Here is a 15,500-nt window from a genome sequence, read left to right as displayed (position 1 = left end):
GTTTTGTTTTTAGACTTCGTTAAAATACTGCCTGTCCCTCCTGACGTAGCCTCAGCGAAACACGGGTCCGTGTCGGGGGACCCTTTGAAGTATTTATATGATAACAGTGGAGTTGCCATTCATTTAAAAATAAAAAGATTATTTGGAACTTTAAAAATTGGACTATGTAACATGTTTCTGCACTCGTTGTGGTGGAACTTTTGAACAGGACCATTTTATAATTTCCTTTATTGCTGTGGTTTGTTTAATGATTGTGCTATTCTGTGATGCATAAAATTGTTATTTTTAATATTTCAAATTAAAACTAATGTACTTTGTCTGTTCACTCATGTTTTCTTAAAATGCTACACATCTTACAAATTCTGCCAGGGTTATGTAAACTTATGAGCACAACTGTATGTGCCTGTGCATCTTCTTCAGTACTCTCAAACAAGGACTTTTACAGGTCCCTCCGCCATCTCTTCTGATCTTAAAAGTCAACCAGGATTCTGCCTTTTTTTGTATAATATCTTTATTCCTTTTACTCAATATGAAACATACAGTTATATATGCCATATAAACAGGAATGAGTATACAACATTTTTTCCCCCTTCCCCAACCTCCCGAACTCCCCCCCCCCCAATAGTCCCTGTGTACAGTAAGATGTGAGAGTAAGAGAAAAGATAATACTAGATTTACTTTCCTATTGATGGAGAAGGAGTAACCAATAGGTTGACACCGCCCTATGGTCTTGGTTCACCTACCACCTGAAATCTGGCAGGTAGAGACATAGCCAATTGGGCAATAAAAGGTCCCCAAATGTTAGAGAAACGTTTAGTCACTATCACCACATCCCAAGCGCCAAGATTTAAAGTCTAACCTTAGGAGGTCTAGTATTTTGGCATGCCACAATGGGTAACTGGGAGCATCCCCTGTCACCCAACGCACCAAAATACATCTCCATGCAACACACAGGCCTTTCATCATCAATGCATTCAGAATCCAGCTCCTCTACTCAAATACCCAGCATACAAAGGGCAGCCTGTTCTGGTATCTTGCATTATAATTTGTCATGAAAGAACCCACAAACCTGTGTCCAAAATTGCTTTATAGAAGGACAATCCCAAAAATTATGACGAAGTGTTGCAATAGGCTCCCTGCATCTCCGACAACTGGATCGTTTAATGAATTTCATCAGGTGGGCCTTGTGAGGAGGAATTACAATTCTGTGTAAAATACGTTAAGTGTTGTTCTCTAATGGGCATGGAAATGATGGCATGATTAAGCAGCACCAAATTATCCTGTAAGTCATCTTTCTCTAATTTTGCTCCTAAATCATGGCTCCATACGTAAGCTAGAGCCTGCATAGCACTATATTTGGTAATAGAGTGAAGAAATTTATATATGGTCGCCAGAGAAAAGAGAAAGAAGAAAGAGAAAAAGAAAGAAAAAGAATAAGAGAAAATAAGTGCAAAAATAGTGCATGTGGATGGTTTTCAGGGTGCTCCTAAAATATTAAATCTACCACCTTGTGGACAAATAAATAAATACAAAATAAATACCTTGAGAGCCACTTGAATTGGCTTAGATTAGCATGGATCTTTTTCTCTCTTTTTTCCCCCCTTTTTTTATACATTTTTTTACATTATTCTTCTTCCCCTCTTTGTCTTAGTTTATTATTTTTTCTTTTTTTGGTTTCTTCTCTATTAATACTCTACACACATTCTTCTGTAATTTCAGTACACATTTATTTAATGCTGTTGTTTGTAACATTTAATGGTGATTTAGTATTTAATCAATTTTCTTATTTAAGATCATCAGGTTGTCTGCATGTACACACATTTCTCCTTTGCATTTTATCTATTTATTGTATGCCATTTGATATTTGTACATATACACATACATTGTTTTTTTTTTAACATGTTTTTAATTAAATTTGTACACACATATATATTTATGCATACATGTTTGAAGTCAATTCCATTTATGTTTTTATATATAAGTATGTCTGTTTATATTTATTTTCTTATTTAATATGATTTAATATTTATATAATACTACATATTTCATTTTATTTGTTGTTTCAAATATATATGTATGTGTGTCTTTCATTTTATTTGTTTGCAACAGCCCCTGAGGCAGCTTGGATGAGCAAAACGCGGCCAGAGTCGGGCAGGATTCAATAAAGTCCATTTTTATACCGATTCAACTACTTGTGTTTGTTGCCCTATGATATTGACCCATAAGTCTTTGAAAGGCCCCGTGCCATGGGTAGAAGGATGCGAGTTAAGCAGTGTGGAAATAAAGCTGCAGAGTTGCAGATAGTGCAGATTAAGTCCTGAGCCTGAAAATTAAACTGATCGCTACAATGCTGAAAAGAGAATATGTGCCAGCGCACAAAGTCAATAAATGAGTAAAATGTATCCCTCCCCTTCATGGAGTGCCTGGTAAAAAAAAAAAAAGGTGTGGGCCCCAGCCAAGAACCTGGTGTTCCCGCAAATTGGCAGTCAGAGTGAGGAGTTCCACGGCAAGAACAGCAACTTACGTACGATACACCAACCATATTGCATATATTGAAAAGGCATATTATTTTTGTGAGGAAAAGAAACCTCATCAGGCCCAGCATGTAGTAAAAAACTAAGATTGAAGGGATGAGCAATAAGAGCCTTCAAGCCTGTGTCAGCAAAGGTTGTTCGATTGAGTAGCCAATCGCCCAAGACTCATAAGGCACAAGCCACATTATAATAATGAATGTTAGGAAACCCCCACCCTCCTTCCTGTATGGGCACCATTAATTTATGTATGGAGACTCTAGGCCCCTTTGCCTTCCAGACAAATTTAGAAGATAGAAAGTAGGGCTGGTAAGTCTTTACAGGACAGCACCAAGGGGAGTGTTTGCAGTAAATAAGAGTTTGGGGAGAAGTGACATTTTGAGCAAGGCTATGCGACCAATCAAAGATAATGGGAAGTTTATCCATCTCGCTGTGCATTTTTCAAATTCTTTGATCATCAAGGGGACATTGGCTCGATACCATTCCTTTGGGTCCTTGTGAATGAAGACTCCTAGATACTTAAGGCAAGAGGTCTCCCAACAGAGGGAAAAGGGCTGCCAGTGTTCATGTAGGTGGCCCAGAATATCCAGAATAACTGATTTTTCAGGGTTTAATTTAAAACCAGATGGCAATTCATATTCCTCAAAAAGTCTAGCACCAAGGGAAACAGATCTTTAGCATGTGATATGAATAAAAGAATATCATCTGCAAATAAAAATGCAAATGAAATAGGAGCAGCCTGATGAGTCACATGCGCCTGTAGCCCTACATATAATTTAGCTAATAAGAGTTCCATGGATAAAATAAATACAGGGGAGAGCGGGCATCCCTGCCGAGTTACGCGATGTAAAGAGAACTGGGTAGATAACGTAGCATTAACCTGTATCTTGGCCATTGGGTTGCTATAAAGTACCCCAATCACTTGTATAATATTCCCAGAAAAGCGATATAATGCAAATACTTGAAATAAAAAATCCCAGGAAACCATATCGAAGGATTTTTCTGCATCAAAGCCCACCAAGAATGGGTCCCTGAAGACTCCGCAATGACATAAATCTAACAATATATGAAGCCTTCGCAAAAGGCCACGAATTAAAATATATCTACCATTGGAATCTATATGTGAGAGTTGTAATTGAGAGGAGACGGATTTGTGAAATAAGATCACCACCCCTGTTACAGGTAACTCCGCTTTCTCTTAGGACAAGCAGGATGGTAGTCCTCACACATGGGTGAATATATAGCTACAGGCTGCACCCAACTATAAGGAGACAGCAATTAACAGGTGCTAACGTGCACAATAACCCATGCTGCGACAACCTGGGACACAACCTGAATCCAACCCCGGGGCCTTAGGTAGGCAGAGTTGGGTTTCACAAGTGAAAAAGATTATGAAGGACTGACTGACCAAAATTGCTGTCATGTCGACCGTCCTTATCCAGGCAGTAGAGTGCGGCGAAAGTATGGAGAGAACTCCAGGTCGCAGCCCCGCCTGCAAGTGAGCAACAGACGCTGCCATGGCACATACTGAATGAGCCTTAACATGGCTGTCAAGCTGCAGTCCACCTGTGCATAGCAGAATAAAATACAGTCTGCCAACCAGTTCAATAAGATCTGCATGGACTCTAAGTCGATTTTTTGTCAAATGAGACAAAGAGTTGTGTGGATTGCCTAGGGCCTATTGTATGTGCTAGATAAAAAGCTAGGGCCCTTTTGCAGTCTGGAGTATGCAGTCTTTGGAAAAAAGTTGGGTAGGACTAAAGACTGATTGAGATGGAAGTCTGTCACCACCTTAGGAAGAAACTTAGGATGCATGCGTAGAAGCTCCTTATGAAAAAACTTTGTATAAAGGTGGGCACGACACTAGAGCCTGAAGTTCGCTGACCCTGCATGCATCGGGGATCGTGACCAGGAAGATAACCTTCCAGGATAGATACTTCAGATCACTACATCGCAGAGGCTCACATGGGGCTCTCATTAAGTAGGCCAAGACCACATTGAGGTCCCACAATACTGCTGGTGGCCTAATCGGAGGCTTGATCTGTAGTAAGCCTCGCATGAAGCGCCCCACCAGCAGCTGCATTGATGGGTGAGCCATCCACACCGCGGTGGTAGGTCCCAGTAGCACTGAGGTGGACACTCATGGAGATGGTCTTCAGGCCAATGTCAGAGAGATGCAACAGGTAGTCCAGGAGTTTCGAGATGGAACAGAACGACGGGTCCAACCCGTGTCCCTCATACCAGACCGAAAGCCTCTTCCACTTCAAACTGTAAGACTTTCTAATGGAAGGTTTCCTGGACTCCACCAGGATCCGAGATACTCCTTCCGAAAGATCCAGGGCCAACAAATTCATCCTTTCAACATCCAAGCCTGGAGAGCTAATGCCTGGAGGATGGGATGGCATAGCCTGCCCGATCAAGTCTGGGGAGGTCCCCAGGCTGATTGGCACCCGGAAGGAGAGATACTGAAGAAGGGGGAACTAGATGTTGTTCAAAGGCATCCAGTGTTGGTCTGGTGTCCACCCTTGACCAGGGAGCAAAAGCAATCCACCTTCACATTGCAAGGAGAAGCAAAGAGCTAGAGATCTCGGATCTCCCAGAGGTGGAAGATTTGAACCGCAACCTCCAGTTTGAGGGACCATTCGTGGGGGCGAAACAAGTGACTCAGAACATCCGCTGTCACATTCTCTGCTCCCGGCAAGTACATGGCATGAAACGTTATGCCCTGGGACAGAGGTCCAAGGACCAGATCTGGACTGCTTCCTGACAGAAAAGGAGCAACCCTGTGCCTCCTTCCTTGTTCAGGTACTTCATTGCCACCTGGTTATTGGTCTGAATCAAAACTACCTTGTTGGTCAGGCGATCCCAGAAGGCCCACAGAGCATACCGGATTGCACAGAGCTCCAAGGAAGTTTATCTGACATTGCTCTTCTTGCATGAACCACTGGCCTTGGGTGCAGTGATCTGCAACATGAGCTCTCCAACCCAGGTGGGAGACATCGGTAGTGAGGATGATGTGTGGGGATGGAACCTGAAAAGGTATCCCCACTCCCAGATTGGATTGGGTCTCCCACCATGATAAGAACTTCCGAAGTGGCAGTGTGATGATGCATGCCCAAAGGTCCTGGGTGGCCTGACGCCACTGGGACCGTAAGGTTCATTTCACCATGTTCATGTGCAGCCGAGCAAAAGGTGTAACATGGACTGTCGCCATCATGAGGCACAGCATCTTGTGCGTAGAGGTCCGGTGACTCTGAAAGATTGCCCCCACCAGGGACACCAGAGTTAGCGCCTGGTCCCAAGGCAAAAATACCCTGGCTCAGTACATATCAAACCTGGTCCCAATGAAGTCCAGCTGTAGTGATGGTGTCAGTTGGGACTTCAGTTAGTTGATTAGAAACCCTACAGTCTCCAAAATCCGGATGGAAAATTGGAGAGACTGCAAGGCCGCGTGCCTGGTGTCGCTCTTGATGAGCCAGTCGTCCAGGTAGGGGAAGACCTGCACCCACTGCTTTCTGAGGAAAGCACTCACCACCGCTAGGCACTTTGTGAAAACACGGGGTGTAGACGTTAGTCCGAATGGCAGTATCCGATACTGGAAGTGTTCGTTTCCCACCAAGAATGAGAGGTACTTCTGATGGTAGGGAGAGATGTGGGCGTAGGCATCCTTTAAGTTGAGGTAGCAAAGCCAGTCCCGCTTCCGTAGGAGAGGGATCAGGGCCCCCAGTGAAACCATTTTGAACCATTCCCTTGCAAGGACTCTGTTCAAAGCCCTCAGGCCCAGGATAGGGAATCAGAAAATAACTGGAGTAGAACCCGATGCTTCACTGACTTAGTGGTACAAGTTCGACAGCTGAAGCCGTTATAAGGGCGGAAAGCCCTATCCACAGTATTTGCTGGTTCACCAAAAACCCCCATGAAGGGCATGGAGGGGATTTTGGAGGGACCCTGTGAAAGTTCAGTCTGCATCCCCAATGAACGATGAATAGGACTCACTGGTCCGAAGTGGGAGAAATGACAATGTGAAAGTATATTAATACACATTCTCTTTGAAATTGAAGTAAAGCCTGAAGGTAAAAAGTATTCTGCCCCCTCAGCTCAACTTAGGAGGAAATCTTTCCTCCTGTTTAGATAAAAGATTAGGGCCTTGGATGTTTCTTTTTGAAGTTTAAGTGTATTATAATTTATCATAGGAACAAGTTTATATTCTTTGACCCAATGTATTTGCAAACATTTCTTCTAGATAAGAGTTTTGATTAGTTAATTTTTTCTTGATGCTGGTTGTATATGGAGTGGCTAGGTGGGTTCATAATTTAACTGACATGGCTTTTATTTAATTATATCTATCTCTATTTACTTCACCCCAATCATATGGACTTATGTTATATGAATTCATTTTGGGGGGGTTTTTTTATGTTAGGTATCTCCTGGTTGATTATTGCATAATTCATTATTTCTTAAACTGTTAATTCATTTAATGATTTAAATGCTAATAAAAATTAACAAAAAATACACACAGGCTTTGTTCCATTGCAGATGGTTTGAAAATTTCCTCAAAGTATATTGTATAACTTTCTCAAAGTGTTTTATATAATCCCCCAAGGGCTAAAGTCAATGCACTATAATTTAATACTTTCCCTGATTTATCAGATGAAGGGGGATTATAGAGAACACACTGTGAGAAAGTTGCTGTATATATCTTTGAATAGATTTGATCTCATTTCAGAAAATATGCCTTCCGAAAGAATTCATTATTGTGCAGCTACTGTTTTCACAATGAAACAAGGAGCTGAATTCCACTATGCCATAAAAATTCCTGGAGCACATTCTACCAGTCACTAGAAAAAACAAGCAATAAATAATCCAGTTACAAGTATTTTCTGAAGCAGGATTACATAATATATGAAAATATCTGATAACTTTCCTGCACAAAAATTCTTGGAGTGTTACCATAACATGTAATAACACACATAACCATGACAAATCAATAAAACTTGGTGCTAGAAAGTCATGCCACACATTTTTTGAAAATATTTTTTTGAAATAATATAATACGGAAGCAGATACCAAATTGTTTGCATAGTTTGAACATATGAAAAGTAGGGAAAAGGGTACCACAATAGGCAATCTTTTGGTCTGATCTGTCTTCTGCCTATCTTGTACATACCAAATAATGGTAAGATAAAGTACCCAGGTCCATGCTATGGAATCACAGAAAAAAAGTGTTTCAGTAGAGCTTTTTCCTATGATCTTTTACCTGCACTTTTAATAAAAATATACTAGCTAAAATGTTGTGATTTCTGTTTATAGTACCTTCATCTTGATCTACTTCTGCAACAACAGGTACAGCTGACACTTGTTTCTTATCACATTTTTTAAGCAATTGCTCACTGTGGATGACAGGAAAGCCATATTGCTTCCCATCTTTAAATATGAACACTGGATATGCCCTTGATATCAAAAACTTCAGCTCTGTCACAAGCAAAGTGCTAAATTTTCTTTATTCATCTCATAAGAAGCCATAATGTCAGGGAGATACTTTACCTGTCCAGCAGAACTTCAATAGTGAGCTGATGAAGCCTGAACACTTGGTCAAGGATTAATTCACAATACAGTCCTCAGTAATTGAAATGTTATAACTACTACATAAAAATATATAAAACAGATTGAATTCCAGCTGAACTGGCAGGAATATCTCCAGGAAAACAAAACTATGAAGCCTAGAATTCTATCATTACCTTTTACTCATTGTGGTACTTAACCTGGACCATCACTTACTCTATTCATTCTTTCTTCCTGTGAATTTTCTTTTCCAATCTCTGTTAGAAACAGTGTATGGTTAAGCTAAATCCCCAATAGAAGATATGTGGAAACAAGATATTGTTGCACTAAGTATTTCTATAACCAGTTCATAATTGTCTTGAAATATCTGCAAATAAATTCTATTACTCTTCTCCAATATGATTTAATCCAGGAAAGTGCACAGAGAAATGAATCTGAAAGTGCAGCAGGGGCAGATGCTGGTAGGCTCCTGTCATATGGATACGATCTGTCATTATGCTCTAGGGAGAGTTCCAACTCTTTGAAGTGAAAAAACTTGTTACGAGACTGAACTTTGGGGTTAACAAGGCTGACAGATGAGGAGCGGCTCCAGACTTTTCACAAATTCCAGAAAGCACAGTCAGTATGTTTACTGGTATTCACAAACTTTTTTTTTTTTTTTTTAGTGCACAGCAATGCTGTTGAACCTATGGTGAGTTATTTGAACTCTAGGCAGGGATGTCCTTAGGAAGGGGGAAAATGGGGCAATTGCCCCACACTGCCATGGTAACCCAGATCCCGACATAACTTCGAATGAACTGAGGGGGGAGGGCTGATTGCAGCAGGATCTGTCTACCATCATCATCATCATCTATTTCTCACTTTTCCAACTAGAGAGTTCACAGTCTTACAAAACGATAAAGGCACATGTTAGTGTACATAGTGTATGCTCCCACCACCCACATCCTGCTTTGCTGATCAGTTCCACAGCCAAATGCTGCTGTCTTTCTTGCTTACTCCCATGAGGCTGACCTTCATGGCACTGTGACCTAGTCAACAATTGTGGGGTGGCAGCCGCTATCAGCCCTGAGTCTCACCATTTTTCCAGCTGCCAGCTAGCAATAAATGTTGAGGCCAGCAGGGTCTTATACTCCCATAGCTGCAGACTCTAAAGGATATTTGCTCCCCCCCCCCCCCCCCCCCCCTTATTAAACAGGTTAATTTTTTTTTTTTTTTTTAAAGACATGGACTGGCTAGTCTGCAAACACAGGGTTTGCCAAAACATCAAGGCACCTTAAAGGAGCAGAGTCTAAGGCACTGTCCCATCAATGTCAGTGTTCCATCCCCTCCTTAATCCCTGAAGAAAAGGAAACAGACAATTGCTCCCTCCTTCAATTTCTGAAGGGGCAGGAGGATAGAAAGAAGCCCTCCTCAGGCAGATTCAACCTGGGACATGCACTTTCCTGGGTCTGGGAACTGTGCTGTGAGCACAGTTTTCTCCCAGGTTACTGCTTTCACATCATGGGAACAGTTAGAAGTCAGAGCCCATGCCACTAGTACAAGAAGTAATTCTAATTAAATCATTGCCTCTAACAATTTACGGAGCAGCCAATAGCTTACTTTTGTGTCTCAAGAACAGAGCTGATCTGCTATTATGTGCTGACTAAACTTAAATGTTAAATTGACCTGCAAGCCAGAACCCTAGTTAGTACTGCAGATACACTACAACCATGGTGGTACAGGGAGAACACCTTTAAACTGTATTATTATTGCCATAAGTGACTTGCAGGCTACATGACGTGGAAATTTGGTTCTGAGTCCGGTGTGTTGATACCACAGAAAGCTCTGAATGCTGAGCTTTCTGCAGAATTGCTTTTTCTACACAGACCTTTTTAGGGTTCAGAATTTTAGGTGTTAATTTTCAAATGGGCTGACAGCACCCAAAATCTGTGGCTAAAACTTAGCAGTGACCTTGAACACAATTTCAGCTGCAACAGATTGACTATAAAGTCCCTAAATCTAGCCAGCATATAAAAATTTTAAAGGCTATATTAGCATCTCTCTGGTACAGGTCTTTACTAGAAGTATTCAGAGTAAATCATCTTTAAGAAACTATGCATTATTTACTTCATACATAAAAACACAGAGATGCAGACATATCATTACTTAATCAGGATAAAATAAATGCAAAAATAGCCACAGAGGGTAATTTACAAAGTCATTTCTGTGGGTAAAATCATGCTTTTACTCATAGAAACGGGCTCCCCGTAGTTTGGAGAGTAAAGTTTAAAGAGCTCACCATGGTTTGCAAGTCTATTTATGGGCTTGCACCTTCTAGGATTGAATCCTCCCATCCCTGGTAACCTCCCTTCCCATTCTTTATGCTCATCTCAGCATAGAAATTCCCTCCATTAAGCAAGTTTGTTTGGCCATTCTGTGCAAAAGGATATTTAGTATAGCTGGTCCTATCCTCTGGAACAATTTACCCATGACAATAAGTTGCGAGGGTGATCTGCTTCATTTTAAGAAACTACTTAAGGCCTATCTTTTAAGAACATAAGAACATGCCAAACTGGGTCAGACCAAGGGTCCATCAAGCCCAGCATCCCGTCTCAAACAGTGACCAATCCAGGCCATAAGAACCTGGCAAGTACCCAAAAATAAAGTCTATTCCATGTTACCGTTGCTAGTAATAGCAGTGGCTAATTTCTAAGTCAACTTAATTAATAGCAGGTAATGGACTTCTCCTCCAAGAACTTATCCAATTCTTTTTTAAACCCAGCTACACTAACTGCACTAACCACATCCCCCTGGCAACAAATTCCAGAGTTTAATTGTGCGTTGAGTGAAAAAGAACTTTCTCCGATTAGTTTTAAATGTGCCACATGCTAACTTCATGGAGTGCCCCCTAGTCCTTCTATTATCCGAAAGAGTAAATAACCAATTAACTTTTACCTGTTCTAGACCTCTCATGATTTTAAACACCTCTAGCATATCCCCAGTCAGCCGTCTCTTCGCAAGCTGAACAGCCCTAACCTCTTTAGCCTTTCCTCATAGGGGAGCTGTTCCATCCCCTTTATCATTTTGGTCGCCCTTCTCTGTACCTTCTCCATCGTAACTATATCTTTTTTGAGATGCGGTGACCAGAACTGTACACAGTATTCAAGGTGCGGTCTCACCATGGAGCGATACAGAGGCATTACGACATTTTCCATTTTATTCACCATTCCCTTTCTAATAATTCCAGGCATTCTTTTGCTTTTTTTTTTTACTGCCGCAGCACACTGAACCGATGATTTCAATGTGTTATCCACTATGACGCCTAGATCTCTTTCATGGGTGGTAGCTCCTAATATGGAACCTAACATTGTGTAATTATAGCATGGGTTATTTTCCCCTATATGCATCACCTTGCACTCATCCACATTAAATTTCTTCTGCCATTTGGATGCCCAATTTTCCAGTCTCACAAGGTCTTCCTACAATTTATCACAATGTGCTTGTGATTTAACTACTCTGTATAATTTTGTATCATCTGCAAATTTGATTACCTCACTCGACATATTTCTTTCCAGATCATTTATAAAATATATTGAAAAGTATGGGTCCCAATACAGATCCCTGAGGCACTCCACTGCCCACTCCTTTCCACTGAGAAAATTGTCCATTCAATCCTACTCTCTCTGTTTCCTGACGTTTAGCCAGTTTGTAATTCACGAAAGGACATCGCCACCTATCCCATGATTTTTCTTAGAAACCTCTCATGAGAAACTTTTTCAAATGCCTTCTGAAAATCCAAATACACTACATCTATCGGTTCACCTTTATCTACGTTTATTAACTCCTTCAAAAAAGTGAAGCAGATTTGTAAGGCAAGACTTGCCTTGGGTAAAGCCATGCTGACTTTGTTCCATTAAACCATGTCTTTCTATATGTTCTGTGATTTTGATATTTAGAACACTTTCCACTATTTTTCCTGACACTGAAGTCAGGCTAACTGGTCTGTAGTTTCCCGGATCGCCCCTGGAGCCCTTTTTAAATATTGGGGTTACATTAGCCTCCCTCCAGTCTTCAGGTACAATGGATGATTTTATGTTAAATCTGTTTTTATTATAAATAATGAACATTACCAAAGCATAACATTTGGTATATATTTTCTTAACTCTATCCATATTTTTACCCCTCCTCCCATAACCCTACCTCCCCCCATCCCTCTTTCCCTCCCTGCATCGAAGAAGCACAAGGATCACATATCAAATATCTATACGATTTAAAAAAAGACTTTTAGATTCATGTGGTAAGGTTAGAATAAAGGGAAGCCAGACTGCATTTATTGCTCTTCTAGTCTTGATAGACAGGTGATTAATAGCCAAGGTTTCCATGGTTAGTAGATTTATTATAGAAGAACGCCATAATGGATGATTTTAATGATAGGTTAAAAATTTTTTACTAATAGGTCTGAAATTTCAGAATGCTGGGGTATATACCATCCAGTCCAGGTGATTTACTACTCTTCAGTTGTCAATCAGGCCTACCACATTTTCTAGGTTCACTGTGACTTGGTTCAGTCCATCTGAATCATTACCCATGAAAACATATCTCCCCAACATACTCTTCAGTAAACACCTAAGCAAAGAAATCATTTAATCCTTCCATGATGGCCTTTATCTTCTCTAAGTGCCCCTTTAACCCCTCGATCATCTAATGGTCCAACTGACTCCCTCACAGGCTTTCTGTTTCGGATATATTTAATAATGTTTTTACTGTGAGTTTTTCCTTCTACGGCCAACTTCTTTTCAAATTCTCTCTTAGCCTGTCTTATCAATGTCTTACATTTAACTTGCCAACGCTTATGCATTATCCTATTTTCTTCTGTTGGATCCTTCTTCCAATTTTTGAATGAAGATCTTTTGGCTAAAATAGCCTCTTTCACCTCATCTTTTAACCATGCTGGTAATCGTTTTGCCTTCCTTCCACCTTTCTTAATGTGTGGAATACATCTGGACTGTGCTTCTAAGATGGTATTTGTTTAACAATGATCACGCCTCTTGTACACTTTTTACCTTTGTAGCTTCTCCTTTCAGTTTTTTTCTATTTTTCTCGTTTTATCAAAGTTTCCGTTTTGAAAGTTTAGCACGAGAACCGTGGATTTCCTTACTGTCCCCCTTCCAGTCATTAATTCAAATTTGATCATATTATGATCACTATTGCCAAGCAGCCCTACAACCGTTACCTCTCTCACCAAATCCTGTGTTCCACTGAGCATTAGATCTAAAATTGCTTCCTCTCTCGTCGGTTCCTGAACCAATTGCTCCATAAAACTGTTATTTATTACATCCAGGAACTTTATCTCTCTAGCATGATACATTTACCCAGTCAATGTTGGGGTAATTGAAATCTCACTAGAAAGACGTCATGTAACTATGATTTTCTTATGATTTGTCTTGGATGTGCTATTATTTATGGAGCCATCATAACACCTGCGGGCATACCAGCATATTTTAGCTTAAGGTCTTGCCACTTCAGGTCGTGTTTAATCATTGGCCCAAGTCCTTTATTCTTTTGCGTATTTTTTCTAATCTTTTTTCGAATTTTTTATAAAATCCTGTATCGGGGTAATCCCTTCCTTGGTATAACTCAAGGTGTCAAGGAAAATTTTTTAAAGTCCAGTCCGACGCGTGTTTCGCATCGCTGCTTCAGGGACTGAAATGAGTACACTCCGCTTTTGTATTTAACAGGTGTAGTTGCCCCGTTACTAGTTTACTGGCTTTCAGTTATTTGCTTTTACTTTCCGACCTTGCCGCTGTTTCCTCTTACCGGCGGCAAGGTCGGAAAGTAAAAGCAAATAACTGAAAGCCAGTAAACTAGTAACGGGGCAACTACACCTGTTAAATACAAAAGTGGAGTGTACTCGTTTCAGTCCCTGAAGCAGCGATGCGAAACACGCGTCGGACTGGACTTTAAAAAATTTTCCTTGACACCTTGAGTTATACCAAGGAAGGGATTACCCCGATACAGGATTTTATAAAAAATTCGAAAAAAGATTAGAAAAAAGATTAGAAAAAATACGCAAAAGAATAAAGGACTTGGGCCAATGATTAAACACGACCTGAAGTGGCAAGACCTTAAGCTAAAATATGCTGGTATGCCCGCAGGTGTTATGATGGCTCCATAAATAATAGCACATCCAAGACAAATCATAAGAAAATCATAGTTACATGACGTCTTTCTAGTGAGAATTGCACTCGTTGTGTCTAAATATATAACTGTTCATAGTGTGTGGTAATTGAAATCTCCCATTATTACCGCACTACCAATTTGGCTAGCTTCCCTAATTTCTCTTAGGATTTCACTGTCCGACTCACCATCTTGGCAAGGTGGACGGTAGTATACTCCTATCACTACAGTCTTCCCCAACACACAAGGGATTTCTACCCATAAAAATTCAATTATGCATTTAGTCTCATGCGGGATGTTTATCCTGTTGGACTCTATGCCATCCCGGACATAAAGTGCTACACCACCTTTCGGGTAGCGCTACACACCTCATCAAGCTTTTCCTGCCCTATAAGGTCCTTGTTTCAAAGGCGCTAAGCACTGGCCTACAGACTTTACAGGCTTAATTTGTTTAATGTAGTTTGGTATGTTTTCTGTCTTGTGCCATTTGTTATTGTATACTTAATGATTTATTATGCATTTATATTGTCTCCGCCAAAATTTTGAATTGGTGGAATATAAATATTTTAAATAAACACGCAGGTAAACCTACACACAAACTATATGCACGCAATGTACTTGCAGCAAGAAGAGGCATTCCCAGAGACAGGGAAGGGTTTGCACTCACCCATATGCTTTTGCATTTTCAGAAGTATTCATACAAATTCCCCCTTCCCCCAAACTGCATACATATTAGCAAGTGCAATTGTGTGCAGGTAATTTTAGAGGGATAACTTTCAAAAGAAAGTTGCATACATACTTTTCCCTTTGAACATTGGTGCTAATGCAGTTACAAAATTACTCCCTGTAAGAGCAATAATCACAGCATTTCTGTGAGTAAAACATTGTTTTGGGAGCTTTGATTGACTACCCTCATACTGATTTTATGCGAGATAGACTTTTGACCATCAGAAGATTAGCATCCACTGAAAATGAATCTAGGAAGGAAATAATGGATTCTCCAATTATCAGGTGGATGCAGAGAATAAATAAGGCACCAGGATAGGGGGAACAGCACCACCTACATAGTAATATGTGTTTGGCATTCCTCTCCACTTCAACCATTGATCAAATCAAGCCATGAAGGGAAAATTCCTGTCTCACAGGGATATCCTTTACCTAATCCCTTCTAACTGCTGCCTTTCAGATTTCTCCTCTCAGACCATCTGATTACTTTCACACTAAACCACCTTCCCTGATAGCTTCACCAAA

General features: G+C 40.5%; 1 protein-coding gene across 1 annotated transcript in view; it reads right to left on the bottom strand.

The window, feature by feature from the left end:
- The window catches only part of VPS16 (VPS16 core subunit of CORVET and HOPS complexes), a 245,123-nt gene that overhangs the window by 91,332 nt on the left and 138,291 nt on the right, over positions 1–15,500 (bottom strand). Inside the window, exon 14 of the mRNA XM_029606500.1 lies at positions 8,076–8,111. Coding sequence (XP_029462360.1) covers positions 8,076–8,111 — 36 coding nt within the window. The remainder of the gene's footprint in view (positions 1–8,075; positions 8,112–15,500) is intronic.

The sequence above is a fragment of the Rhinatrema bivittatum genome, chromosome 6 (assembly GCF_901001135.1).
Source record: "Rhinatrema bivittatum chromosome 6, aRhiBiv1.1, whole genome shotgun sequence".
NCBI lineage: Eukaryota > Metazoa > Chordata > Amphibia > Gymnophiona > Rhinatrematidae > Rhinatrema > Rhinatrema bivittatum.
This window is presented reverse-complemented; position numbering and strand designations above follow the sequence as displayed.